The sequence below is a fragment of the Macrobrachium rosenbergii genome, chromosome 7 (genome assembly GCF_040412425.1).
Source record: "Macrobrachium rosenbergii isolate ZJJX-2024 chromosome 7, ASM4041242v1, whole genome shotgun sequence".
Classification (NCBI taxonomy): domain Eukaryota; kingdom Metazoa; phylum Arthropoda; class Malacostraca; order Decapoda; family Palaemonidae; genus Macrobrachium; species Macrobrachium rosenbergii.
This window is the reverse complement of record NC_089747.1, coordinates 1,569,045-1,582,037: the sequence shown is the minus strand read 5'-3', so window position 1 is coordinate 1,582,037 and position 12,993 is coordinate 1,569,045. Positions and strand designations below refer to the sequence as shown.

Genomic DNA, 12,993 nt, shown 5'->3' with positions numbered 1-12,993 from the left:
TTTAAGTTTTTTTTTTTTGCCTTATTTTTATTATTTTTATTATAAACAAATATTTATTCTTAAATTAATTTAAAATAAAAGTTTATGCCATGCAGAAACATGGATTTATCACAAAAATAAAGCTTTATGTTCTTACATCGTAAGAGCTGAGTCTAAACTTTTTTTTTATACATAGACTTATAGAATATAGATTTAGCAATGGCCTATGTAGCTTATGGCTTATATAGACTTAGTAATGCTCTATGTAGCTTATGGCTTATATAGACTTGGTAATGCCCTATGTAGCCCAGGTTCCTGGTTCCTGGTTCTCTTATTGAATTATTTAAACTGGTTCCTGTTTTTAACTACTTTATTTAATAGTACATCACTCCCTGGCAAACACAGTTGTGGATACAGTACTTTCTACTTTTCTTTCATTTTTTCCGTTATTGGTTGAGTCACGAAAATATATTAGAGCTTTGTAACTTGGAAGAGTCTCACTTTAGAGCTTTTCTCTTTCATAATGTTATTAAATTATTTAAACTGACACTGAATGTAATATGTGTTTCAGTGTTTACAGTTTTGTAAATAAGGACTCAGTAGTTTTAGCTTCAAGAATTACTTTAGTTAATAGTACATCAAATTATTTATTTAAATCCTGGAACATTCTTCTTCTGCAACAAGAACCCGGTGTGATGTTCAAAAGTTAAATGTTCTAAATAATTTTTACCAAAAATAGAAAATTGTCAGTACATTTACGTACGTTTTCTTTAATTTTCCAAAGGATATTGCACAAATTGTACAAAAGGTCATTTTGCTAGAATAGAAAAGTTAAGGACCACTACTGGGAAAGACTACATTCTTAAATTTATTTTTAAACATGGTAATTTCAGATAGAAGGAATTCGCATTTTCAAAAAGAGCAATGAGGTAGATTAATAGTGCCAAAACTATACCAGGAAAATTAAGGGAAAGCACACAGGACATTAATCCACCACTGCGCGCCGACTTGCGCTACCAGCTCGGCGGGAACATAACGTGAGCGTAGATGTGTTCAAGAATAAGCCGACAAATATCTAAAATGCATCCCAGTCAAGACTGGAAGTGCAAAATATACCAGATGCGTTAGCAACTCTCGCAAGGTGCCTCACACTGGGGACCTGGGGGCCTTGAAGGTGTAAGGTCTGAAGGTAAGGTAAGGGACCCTGGAATTAGAATAGGAAGCTTTCCGTAAATTCTGGGAATTTGACAGTCGTTGATAAAATATCAGCATAGAACTTTGGAACTTGAAGTAAAACCTTAAATTGGAGAACAGATATTTTTTAAGAGAGCTGCCACTGAGTGATGAGGGAGGCAGGAAGCGTGAATCTCGGAAAGTATAGACCTATGTGGATTTCTTTGTTCTCAAATTTGTGTGTGCGAGTGTGTGTGTGTTTTAAAAATTTGATAATCGTTTAGCAGCTAAATATTTTACTTTTAAAGTCTGAAGTCGTCAGATTTTAAGTTTATTTCCGCAAACGAAAAACAGATTTTGAAAATACAATACCTTGGTTCCATCTGATAGCCTAATTGACACTTGGTACATAGTTCAGCGAATTCGTCTAAAATTAACTTAAAAAAGAATATCCTTTATGTTAAATTATTTCGTTAACATTAATCATCATTACTTCAAATGGAACTGTATCCTGGTCATAGGCCTAGCGCCCAAAATTCTATGAAATGACATCCTTGCAAGAAACATCTCATCTGACTGCAAAATCTATTGCAATAATAGACCGATTGTATTTTACAATATAACATAAATAGAACACCTTATAACCCAGAAATCAAACTATAAGCCAATCATAGGCCTAGTGCCTCAAACTTTGAGAACTGACGTTACTGCTGAAATATATCATATGACTGAAAACTCAGTTATAATAATAGACCAATTGTATATTAGATACATTATATTACAGCATAACAAAAGTGAAACTTCTTAAATCAATCAAGAAATGAAATTTTAAGCTGGTCATAGGCCTATAGCCGAAAATTTCAAGCGCAGATGCTATTGTAGAGCTGCTCCCAGCTAACTGAAAAATCATTTACAACCAGAGACTCCGTTGTATATTACAACATACCATAAATATAACCACTCACAACCAAGAAACGAAATTGTAAGCTGGCCATAGGCCTAGGTACCGACGCTATTGTACAGATTCTTACAGTCTCTTTGCTGTAGATTCATTCAAAATTGCTAAAAAATGAACTTCACCAGGTTGCTTACCTTGGCACAGGCATCACAGCAATTACAGATGTCTTTAGTGACCCCGTAAGGGCAGTCGGACTGGGTTAAGTTCCCTCTTGGGCACTGAGAGGCATCATTCTGGCAGGGGTCACACGACAGGGCAATGGCACTGAAAAGAATAAGGAGGAAAGGGTACATGAGGAGGAGATAAAATACTGGAAAGAAATGTATGAAGAGTAAAGACATATAATTAGGTTAAAAGCATAACTGAGGTATGGCAAGAGTTGAAATGATTATAAACAACGAAACATACCAATAAGCAGAGATGCTGTTATTGTCTTCATGAATATTAAGAAAATATATGAATATACAAAACACACTAATATATATATATATATATATATATATATATACCACTTTAAATTACTGTAGGTCTAGAATCACCCTTCAAAATTAATTTAGGTCTAGATCACCCACTTCACTTCATTTTAGGTCTAGGTTTCCCATTTTAGGTCCCTTCAATTATTTTTACTGAATTCACCCTTCAAATTACTTTTAGGTCTGAATTCACCCCTTCAAATTACTTTAGGTCTGAATTCACCCCTTCAAATTACTTTAGGGTTGGATTCACCCCTTCAAATTACTTTAGGACTGGATCCACTCCTTCCAATTAGTTTAGGATTGGATCCACTCCTTCCAATTAGTTTAGGATTGGATCCACTCCTTCAAATTACTTTAGGATTGGATCCACTCCTTCGAATTACTTTAGGTCTGGATGCATCCACTTCACTTCATTTTAGGTCTGGATTCACTCCTACAAATTACTTTAGGTTTGGATTCACCCCTTCAAAATTGCTTTAGTTTTGGATTCACCTCTTCAAAATTACTTTAGGTCTGGATTCACCACTTCAAAATTACTTTAGTTTTGGATTCACCGCTTCAAAATTACTTTAGGTCTGGAGTCACCCCTTCAAAATTAGTGTTGGATTCACTCCTTCAAATTACTTTAGATCTGGATTCACACCTTCAAAATTACTTTAGTTTTGGAGTCATTCCTTCAAATTACTTTAGGCCTGGATTCACCCCTTCAAATTACATTAGGTTTAGATTCACCCACTTCAAAATTACTTTAGTTTTGGGTTCACCTCTTCAAAATTATTTTAGGCCTCGATTCCCCCTTCAAATTACATTAGGTTTAGATTCACCCACTTCAGAATTACTTTAGTTTTGGATTCACCACTTCAAAATTACTTTAGGTCTGGATTCACTCCTCCAAATTACTTTAGGGCTGGATTCACCCCTTCAAAGTACATTAGGTTCGTCGGCCTTACCTCCCAATGAGACAACACACAGACACTGTGACAACCAAAATCTTGAGCTCCATCGTAAACCTTCAGTCTATCTGTCCTGTCAGAGCACAGAAACCACTTACAGCGAGGTTGCAACTTGCAGCTAACACTCGCAACAACTGACAGACGCATGACGACGCTTCGTTACTTATACCTGTAATAGATCCGTCATCTTGCAATATGAAAAAAGAATAAAAAAAATAATTGCAGTCAGGACAAACCAGCTTTCAGGGAGTCAGAGAAGGCGAAGAAGGCTCAGTTTGGTATCTTCGAAGTACAGAGAGTGAGTCTAAGTGATTCCTGTTTCCCCCTGGGGCATTTCAAGGTAAACCTGGGTGAGCCTGGGCAAACCTGGGTACTGATAGTCGTGGTTACCAAACGCCTCAACACCGGGAAGAAGATTCTGGTTGAATTTTGGTTTGATTCCGTCGAAACGAGTAGAAATTATATTGCTTATTAGGGATTAAAGAGGCATTTGACTTTAAGAAATACGACGACAGACTCGTGATGATGGAGAAATATGATCTCTCTCTCTCTCTCTCTCTCTCTCTCTCTCTCTCTCTCCTTGTCACGGACAAAACCTTGTTATTATTAGTACTAGGCTTCGCTTACATCATACGAAAAGGCTTAGCGGGACGTATCGACAAAACCAGACGAAATACAGAAACGAAGTAACTGTAAGAATGGACGATAGCCAACAAACACACGAACGTCATATATGAACCTTATGACGTAAGTTATGACGTAAGCAGTTTCTTACAGCAACGCTGGAATATTTCAAACATGGCTGAAGACATCGGCCTATGAATCATACGACCCAAGAGTGAAAATTACTCACTTAAGCAAAAACTTGTGCTTTTCTAGAGTTCAGCTCGTTCTAGGGCTATAGGCTAATAGTACACTGATTAACTGAGTGGATAAAACACAGCGGGAAATACAAATCGTGAGGTTTTGCATGAATTATGAAATATTTCTAATGTTGCTGAAGACATCGGCCTATGAATCACCACCTTGCTGTGAGTGAATAGTGGTTATGGACTTAAAACTCGTGTTGTTCTAGAGCCCAGCTTCTTCTAGGCCTAGAGTATAATGGCATATTGACTAATTGAGTAGATTAGACAATGCAGGAAACATAAATCGTGAGCTTTTAATGAAATATGAAGTCCAAAGTCACAAAGAACCAGTTTTAACTCATAACTCCAATGACACTTTCCTCTCAGCTTCCAATGTTCAGTAAAATCCAGTACTTAAGCAGATGACGACAATGCCACTCAGATAAACAAACTCCTACAGTGCAAATTCAGTTATGAATTACATAAATAAAAAGAAAACAAACCGTTGGGAAATGGCATAACGGAATTCATTGGCGCGTGGAGGAACTACTGGAAAGCAAAGTGGAGGCGATAATTCTGCCCTAAAATGGAAAACTGCAGTGTCTGCAAAATTTTTGAAATTGAGATATGCCACCTACTGGGCTAGTGAAGCACAAAATACACAAGTTACCGAAATTTCAGAATGGTTTTTCAATACTTTCCACTTTCCACGAGTGCTTAGGGGGTCCCATTTGCAGTATCTGCAAAATCTGTGGTCAGGCAAGGAAAACTGCCACCATTGGGCAGTTTCAGAATGATTTTTCAGTGCTTTATTGACGGGGTCCCATTTGCAGTATCTCAAATTCAGTAGTAAGGCAAGGGAAAACTGCAGTATCTGCAAAATTTTCGAAATTGAGATATGCCACCTACTGAGTTCGTGGAACACTAATACACAAGTTACTGCAGTTTCAGGATGATTCTACAGTGCTTTCCACGAGTGTTTAGGAGGTCCCATTTGCAGTGTATCTGCAAATTCAGTAGTAAGGCAAGAGAAAACTGCAGTATCTACCATTTTTCTCAGTTTAGTATTTTTGCAGACAATGCAGTCTTCCATTTTGGGGCAGAATTATCATGGAGAGTCTCCAGACACTGTGCATTGCACTTTGTTGCTCTTTAAATTAAGAACAGAATAGAATATAGAGTTTAGGCCAAAGGCCAAGCACTGGGACCTATGAGGTCATTCTCTTTAGCTGAAGACAATGGTTACAGAATTGTTGATCAATATTGCCTAATATACATTATTTGCTTTTTTGGTGTTCTCTGATTCATTTTCTTATTTGTCGACAATCATTCTAGGGTACAACATATTATTAAAGTGTATATACATGTATGAATGCATGTATGTATGTATAATATTCACCTCGCCAGCCAGACTCATGTATACTACAATAACAAAGGCAATCTTGACACACGTTAGCACTTTAATAATGTAATTTGGTCTTATTTTTATTACAAAACAACTTAAATATACTTCAAATGAAAGTTTATATTATGCAAAAACATGGATTTACCAAAAATAAAGCCTTGTGTTCTTACATCGTAAGAACTGAATCTAAACTTTTTTTATACATAGACTCATAGACTTATATAGACTTAGCAATGTCCAATGTAGCTTATAGCTTAATAGACTTAGCAATGCACTATGTAGCTTATGGCTTGATAGACTTAGTAAAGCCCTATATAGCCCAGCACAAACAACATTCAATTTTAAATCTTCTCGCATTTTCCATCGAAGAAATGTTCCTGTGGGTTGGCTTCTTCGACGGGAACGCAAGTATATTCAGGGCCACATTTGCCGCGCATATTCCAAGCACCCCCACAATTCTCTCCAGGACCCTGGAATTAGAGTAGGAAGCTTTCCGTAAATTCTGGGAAATTGACAGTCGATTAAAGACCAGTATAGAACTTTGGAACTTCAAGAAGAGCCTTAAATTGGAGAACAGATATTTCTGAAGAAATCCACCACTGAGTGAATGCAACATAACATAAATGAAACCAAGAAACTAAATTGTAAGCAGGCCATAGGCCTAGTGCCTAAAATTTTAGGTACTGATGCTATTGCAGAAATATATGACAGAAAAATATATTGCAAAATAGACCCCCAAAATGAGTGATCTATCCTTAAAGAATATCTCTCTTTGTCACAGACTCAATCAAAGTTACCAAAGAAATAATTTTAACCAGATTGTTTACCTTGGCACAGGCGTCACAGCAATTGCAAACGTCTGTAGTGACCCCGTAAGGGCAGTCAGACAGGGTCAAGTTCCCTTTTGGGCACCGAGCCTCGTCTCTCTGGCAAGGGATGCACCGCAGGGCATGGGTACTGGAAAGAATAAAAAGGAAAGGGTACACGTGGAGTAAAAATATACAAAAGAGTTGCATGAAGATGAAAGGAATAAGGAAATGATAAACAAATAGATTACAAACATGACTGAGGTGTTGCAAGAGCCGGCATAACTTTGAACAACAAGAAAATGCAACATGAACAATGAAAAATATGAACAAATGTGAAAATGAAGGAATTACAGATAAAAATAAATACTGATTTAAATGCATTAGTCTTTAGTTTCATCCTGTTTATATACACACATATATATATGTATATATATATATACTGTATATATATACACACATATATATACATATATATATGTATGTTTGTATGTATATATATATTTTACACTCGTCTCCCTTACCTTCCAATTAGAACCACCCTTAAAATGATCTTAAAAATGATCTTAGGCACGTCGTCCTTAACTTTCAAATTAGACCCACCTTTAAAATTATTTTAGGCTCGTCTTCCTTGCCTTCCAAATTAGACCCACCTTTGAAATTATTTTAGGCTCGTCTTCCTTACCATGCAATTAGACCCACTTTTAAAATTATTTTAGGCTCGTCTCCCTTATCTTCCAATTAAACCCACCTTTAAAATTATTTTAGGCTCGTCTTCCTTGCCTTCAAATTAGACCCACCCCTTCGAAATTATTTTAATCCCGTCATCCTCACTTACCTCCCGATCAGACAACACACTGAAGCGATTACAACCAAAATCTTGAAATCCATCTTAAACCTTTAATCTGTATGTCCTGTCACAGCACAGAAGCGACCTGCAGTGAGAAACTGTAACTTGCAACTGACAGATGCATGATGCTGCCTTGTTATTTATACCTGTGATAGATCCATTCTCTTTGCAGCTTCAAAAAAACATTGGGGTCATAACAAACCAGCTTCCAAGGAGTCAGAGAAGGTGCAGAAGGCCCAATTTTGGTATCTTCGAAGCACAGAGAGTGACTCTAAATGATTCATGCGCCTCTGCGACATTTTAGGATAGGCCGGGGTAAACCCAAGCAGTCGTGGTTACCAAACGCCTCAACATTAGGAAGCAAAACTTTGGGTTTAATTCTTGGTTTAATCTCTGGTTTAATTATGTCGAAAAGAGTTGGAATTGTTAGAGATAGTACCTGTTTTTCATTTTGCGTTCAAACTGTCGTTCTGACCCAAGAAAACGATAAAAAACTGGCAATGAAGGAGGAACATAATGCTCTCTCTCTCTCTCTCTCTCTCTGCTACGGGAAAAACCCTTGTTATCATTACGTGACTTCGCTTACGTGTTACGAAAAGACCCATAAATAAATACATATAATCTACAAAACCACACAAAACACAGAGACAAATACAGTAACTGTAAGAATGAACGATAACCAACAAACACACGAACATTATATATGAACCTCATGACTTATGGTTGTGACGTAAGCAGGTGGATTACAGCAACGCTGGTATTCTAAATATGGCTGAAGACATCGGCCTACGAATCACGGCCTAAGTTTGAAAGAATATTAGTTACAGAGGCAAAAACTTGTGTATTTCTAGAGTTCAGCTTCTTCTAGGCCTAGAGTTTAATAGTATACTGATTAACTGAGTGGATAAAGCAATACAGGATATTACAAATCGTGAATTTTTAATGAATTATGAAATCCAAAGTTAGGATAAGTTTTTACTTATAAACTCCAATGGCACTTTCACTCCCAACTTCCAATGTTCAGTTAAATGCAGTACTTACTGTAAGTAGCTAACGACAATGCCACTCGGACAAACAACTTCCAGAGTGCAAATTCAATAAATTACCTAAATAACAAAGAAAAACAACCGTTAGGAAATGACGTAACGGAATTCATTAGCGCGCGAAGGAACCACTGAAGGAAAATCGGAGGCTGCTTACGACTGACTGGCGTTGATGATTATCAAGGAAGTTTCCCAGAGATTGTGCGTTGCACTTTTTTGCTCTTTAGTTGTGAGATATCAATTATATATTGCACAATTCCTCCTGAATATTTAAGAGCAAGTTGAAATGGAATTCTTTATTATAGTAGCAAGTATTTTCAATCTTTAGTTCATCTTAGGCCTATAACAAACTGGCTCACCTAGACTGAGCTTAGACTCATAATCCTGGATTCAATCTTTTGGGGGTGCCTGGAACTTCGATATGAAGAGGCTGGAAAAATCAGTATTAAGGCAAGGGAAAACTGCAGTATCTACCATTTTTCTCAGTTTAGTATTTTTGCAGACACTGCAGTCTTCCATTTTAGGGCAGAATTATCATGGAGGGTCTCCAGACAGAGTGCATTGTATTTTCTTGCTCTTTAATTTAAGAACAGAATAGAACAGAATATAGAGTTTAGGCCAAAGGCCAAGCACTGGGACCTATGAGGTCATTCTCTTTATCTGAAGACAATTATTATAGAATTGTTGATCAATATTGTCTAATACATTATTTGCTTTTTTGTCGTTCTCTGATTCATTTTCTTATTTGTCGACAGTCATTCTAGGGTACAACATATCATTAAAGTGTATATACATGTATGAATGCATGTATGTATGTATAATATTCACCTCGACAGCTAGGCTCATGTATACTGCAATAAGAAAGGCAATCTTGAAACACATTAGCGCTTTTATTAATGTAATTTTGTCTTATTTTAATTACAAATAAACAACTACTTAAATATATTTCAAATGAAAGTTTATATCATGCAGAAACATGGTTTTACCACAAAAATAAAGCTTGTGTTCTTACTTCGTAAGAACTGAATCTAAACTTTTTTATACATAGACTCATAGACTTATATAGACTTAGCAATGTCCTATGTAGCTTATGGCTTATATAGACTTAGTAAAGCCCTGTGTAGCCCAACACAAACAACATTCAATTTTAAATCTTCTTCTTCTCGCATTTTCCATCAAAGAAACGTCCCTGTGGGTTGGCCTCTTCGACGGGAACGCATGTGTATTCAGGGCCACATTTGCCGCGTCTATTCCAAATACCCCCACAGTTCTCTCCGGGACCCTGGAATTAGAATAGGAAGCTTTCCGTAAATTCTGGGAATTCGACAGTCGTCGATTAAAGACCAGTATAGAATTTTGGAACTTCAAGAAGAGCCTTAAATTGGAGAACAGATATTTCTGAAGAAATCCAACACAGAGCGAATACAACATAACATAAATGAAACCAAGAAATTAAATTGTAAGCAGGCCATAGGCCTAATGCCTAAAATTTTAGGTACGGGTGCTATTGCAGAAATATAAGACAGAAAAATATATTGCAAAATAGACCCCCAAAATGAATGATCTATCCTTAAAGAACATCTCTCTTTGTCATAGGAGTCAATCAAAGTTACCAAAGAAATAATTTTAACCAGGTTGTTTACCTTGGCACAGGCGTCACAGCAATTGCAAATATCTGTAGTGACCCCGTAAGGGCAGTCAGACAGGGTCAAGTTCCCTTTTGGGCACCGAGCCTCGTCTCTCTGGCAAGGGATGCACCGCAGGGCATGGGTACTGGAAAGGATAAAAAGGAAAGGGTACACGTGGAGTAAAAATATGCAAAAGAGTTGCATGAAGATGAAAGGAATAAGGAAATGATAAAACAAACAGTTTACAAACATGACTGTGGTGTTGCAAGAGTTAGTGTGACTTTGAACAACAAGAAAATGCAACATGAACAATGAAAAATATGAACAAATGTGAAAATGAAGGAATTACAGATAAAAATAAATACTGATTTAAATGCATTATGTCTTTAATTTCATCCTGTTTATATATATTATATATATATATATGTTTATATATATATATATATATATATATATATATATATATATATATATATATATATATATATATATATATCCTTACCTTCCATATTATATATTTTTAAATCCCTTACCTTCCAATTAGAACCACCCTTAAAATGATCTTAAAAATGATCTTAGGCACGCCGTCCTTAACTTTCAAATTAGACCCACCTTCAAAATTATTTTAGGCTCGTCTCCCTTACCTTCCAATTAGACCCGCCTTTATAATTATTTTAGGCTCGTCTCCCTTACCTTCCAATTAAACCCCCCTTTAAAATTATTTTAGGCTCGTCTCCCTTGCCTTCCAAATTAAACCCACCTTTAAAATTATTTTAGGCTCGTCTCCCTTACCTTCCAATTAGACCCGCCTTTATAATTATTTTAGGCTCGTCTCCCTTACCTTCCAATTAAACCCCCCTTTAAAATTATTTTAGGCTCGTCTTCCTTGCCTTCCAAATTAGACCCACCTTTAAAATTATTTTAGGCTCGTCGCCCTTACCTTCCAATCACACCCACCTTCAGTTAACTTTAGACTAATCATCCTTGCCTTCGAAATTAGACCCATTCTTCAAATGACTTTAGGCCTGTCTCCCTTACCTTCCAAATTAGAACACCCTTTAAAATTATTTTACGCTCGCCGCCTAACTTTCCAAATTAGACCAACCTTTAAAATGATTTTAGGCTCGTCTCCTTTACCTTCCAATTAGACCGACTTCAAATGACTTTAGGCTCGTCTTCCTTACCTTCCAATTAGACCCACCTTTAAAATTATTTTAGGCTTGTTTCCTTTGCCTTCAAATTAGACCCACCCCTTCAAAATCATTTTAGGCTCGTCATCCTCACTTACCTCCCGATCAGACAACACACTGAAGCGATTGCAACCAAAATCTTGAAATCCATCTTCAACCTTTAGTCTATATGTCCTTTCACAGCACAGAAGCGACCTAACTTGCAACTAACACTTGCAACTGACAGACTCATGATGCTGCCTCTTTATTTATACCTGTGATAGATCTGTTGTCTTTACAACTTAAAAAAAAAAAAACATTGGGTCATAACAAACCAGCTTCCAAGGCGTCAGAGAAGGCGCAGAAGGCTCAGTTTGGTATCTTCGAAGCACACAGAGTGACTCTAAATGATTCTTGTGCCTCCGCGACATTTTAGGATAAGCCGGGGTAAACCCAGGCAGTCGTGGTTACCAAACGCCTCAACATTAGGAAGCAAAGCAAAACTTTGGGTTTAATTTCTGGTTTAATTATGTCGAAAAGAGCTGGAATTGTTAGAAATAGTAATTGTTTTTCATTTTGCGTTCAAAAACGATCAATAACTGGCGATGAAGGAGAAATATAATGCTCTCTCTCTCTCTCTCTCTCTCTCTCTCTCTCTCTCTCTCTCTCTCTCTGTTACGGGAAAAACCCTTGTTATCATTACGTGACTTTGCTTACGACATGCGAAAAGACTCATAAACAAATATAATCTACAAAACCACACAAAACACAGAGACGAATACTGTAACTGTAAGAATGGACAATAACCAACAAACACACGAACATTATATATGAACCTTATGGCTTACGGTTATAACTTAAGCAGGTGGATTACAGCAACAGTGGAATATTCCAAAAATGGCTGGAGACATCGGCCTAGGAATCACGACCTAAGTTTGAAAGAGCATCAGTTACTGAAGAAAAACTTGTGTGTTTTTAGAGTTCAGCTTCTTCTAGGCCTAGAATTTAATAGTATACTGATTAACTGAGTGGATAAAGCAATACAGGATATTACAAATCGCGAATTTTTAAAGAATTAAGAAATCCAAAGTTACATTAAGTTTTTACTTATAACTCCAATGGCACTTTCACTCCCAACTTCCAATGTTCAGTTAAATGCAGTACTTACTGTAAGTAGCTAACGACAGTGCCACTCGGACAAACAACTTCCAGAGTGCAAATTCAATAAATTACCTAAATAACAAAGAAAAACAACCGTTAGGAAATGACGTAACGGAATTCATTAGCGCATGAAGGAACCACTGAAGGAAAATCGGAGGCTATTACGACTGACTGGCGTTGATGATTATCAAGGAAGTTTCCCAGAGATTGTGCATTGCACTTTTTTGCTCTTTAGTTGTAAGATATCAACCCTATATTACAAAATTCCCCTGAATATTTTACAGCGCGTTGCACTGGAATTCTTTAATATAGTAGAAGTATTTTCAATCTTCAGTTTACCTTAGGCCTATAACAAACTGGCTCACCTAGACTGAGCTTAGACTCATAATCCTGGATTCAATCTTTTGGGGGTGCCTGGAACTTCGATATGAAGAGGCTGGAAAAATCAGTATTAAGGCAAGGGAAAACTGCAGTATCTACCATTTTTCTCAGTTTAGTATTTTTGCAGACACTGCATTCTTCCATTTTAGGGCAGAATTATCAT

At 36.7% G+C, this 12,993-nt stretch overlaps 1 protein-coding gene and 1 long non-coding RNA gene across 2 annotated transcripts; both read right to left on the bottom strand.

Moving 5' to 3' along the window:
* Positions 1-5,829: 5,829 nt before the first annotated feature.
* Positions 5,830-7,590, bottom strand: LOC136839985 (venom protein 302-like). The gene is made up of 3 exons (XM_067106260.1): positions 7,437-7,590; positions 6,620-6,749; positions 5,830-6,262 (listed from the first exon to the last, which is right to left on the bottom strand). The coding sequence occupies exons 1-3, from the start codon at positions 7,487-7,489 to the stop codon at positions 6,134-6,136; spliced, it is 312 nt and encodes a 103-aa protein (XP_066962361.1). The 5' UTR covers positions 7,490-7,590; the 3' UTR covers positions 5,830-6,133.
* A 1,772-nt stretch (positions 7,591-9,362) lies between these two features.
* On the bottom strand, positions 9,363-11,561 carry LOC136839986 (uncharacterized). Its single transcript, XR_010853490.1, has 3 exons — positions 11,408-11,561; positions 10,135-10,264; positions 9,363-9,773 (listed from the first exon to the last, which is right to left on the bottom strand). It is a non-coding gene; the product is annotated as an uncharacterized lncRNA (long non-coding RNA).
* Positions 11,562-12,993: the final 1,432 nt, after the last annotated feature.

Excerpts from the sequence above, each read along its gene's own strand:
- LOC136839985 (XM_067106260.1), bottom strand. The coding sequence starts at position 7,489 with ATGGATTTCAAGATTTTGGTTGTAATCGCTTCAGTGTGTTGTCTGATC. Across the intron at positions 6,750-7,436 it reads GTGTGTTGTCTGATCGGGAG|TACCCATGCCCTGCGGTGCA; the intron begins GTAAGTGAGGAT and ends TATTCTTTCCAG. Across the intron at positions 6,263-6,619 it reads GCTGTGACGCCTGTGCCAAG|GGTCCTGGAGAGAATTGTGG; the intron begins GTAAACAATCTG and ends CTCTAATTCCAG.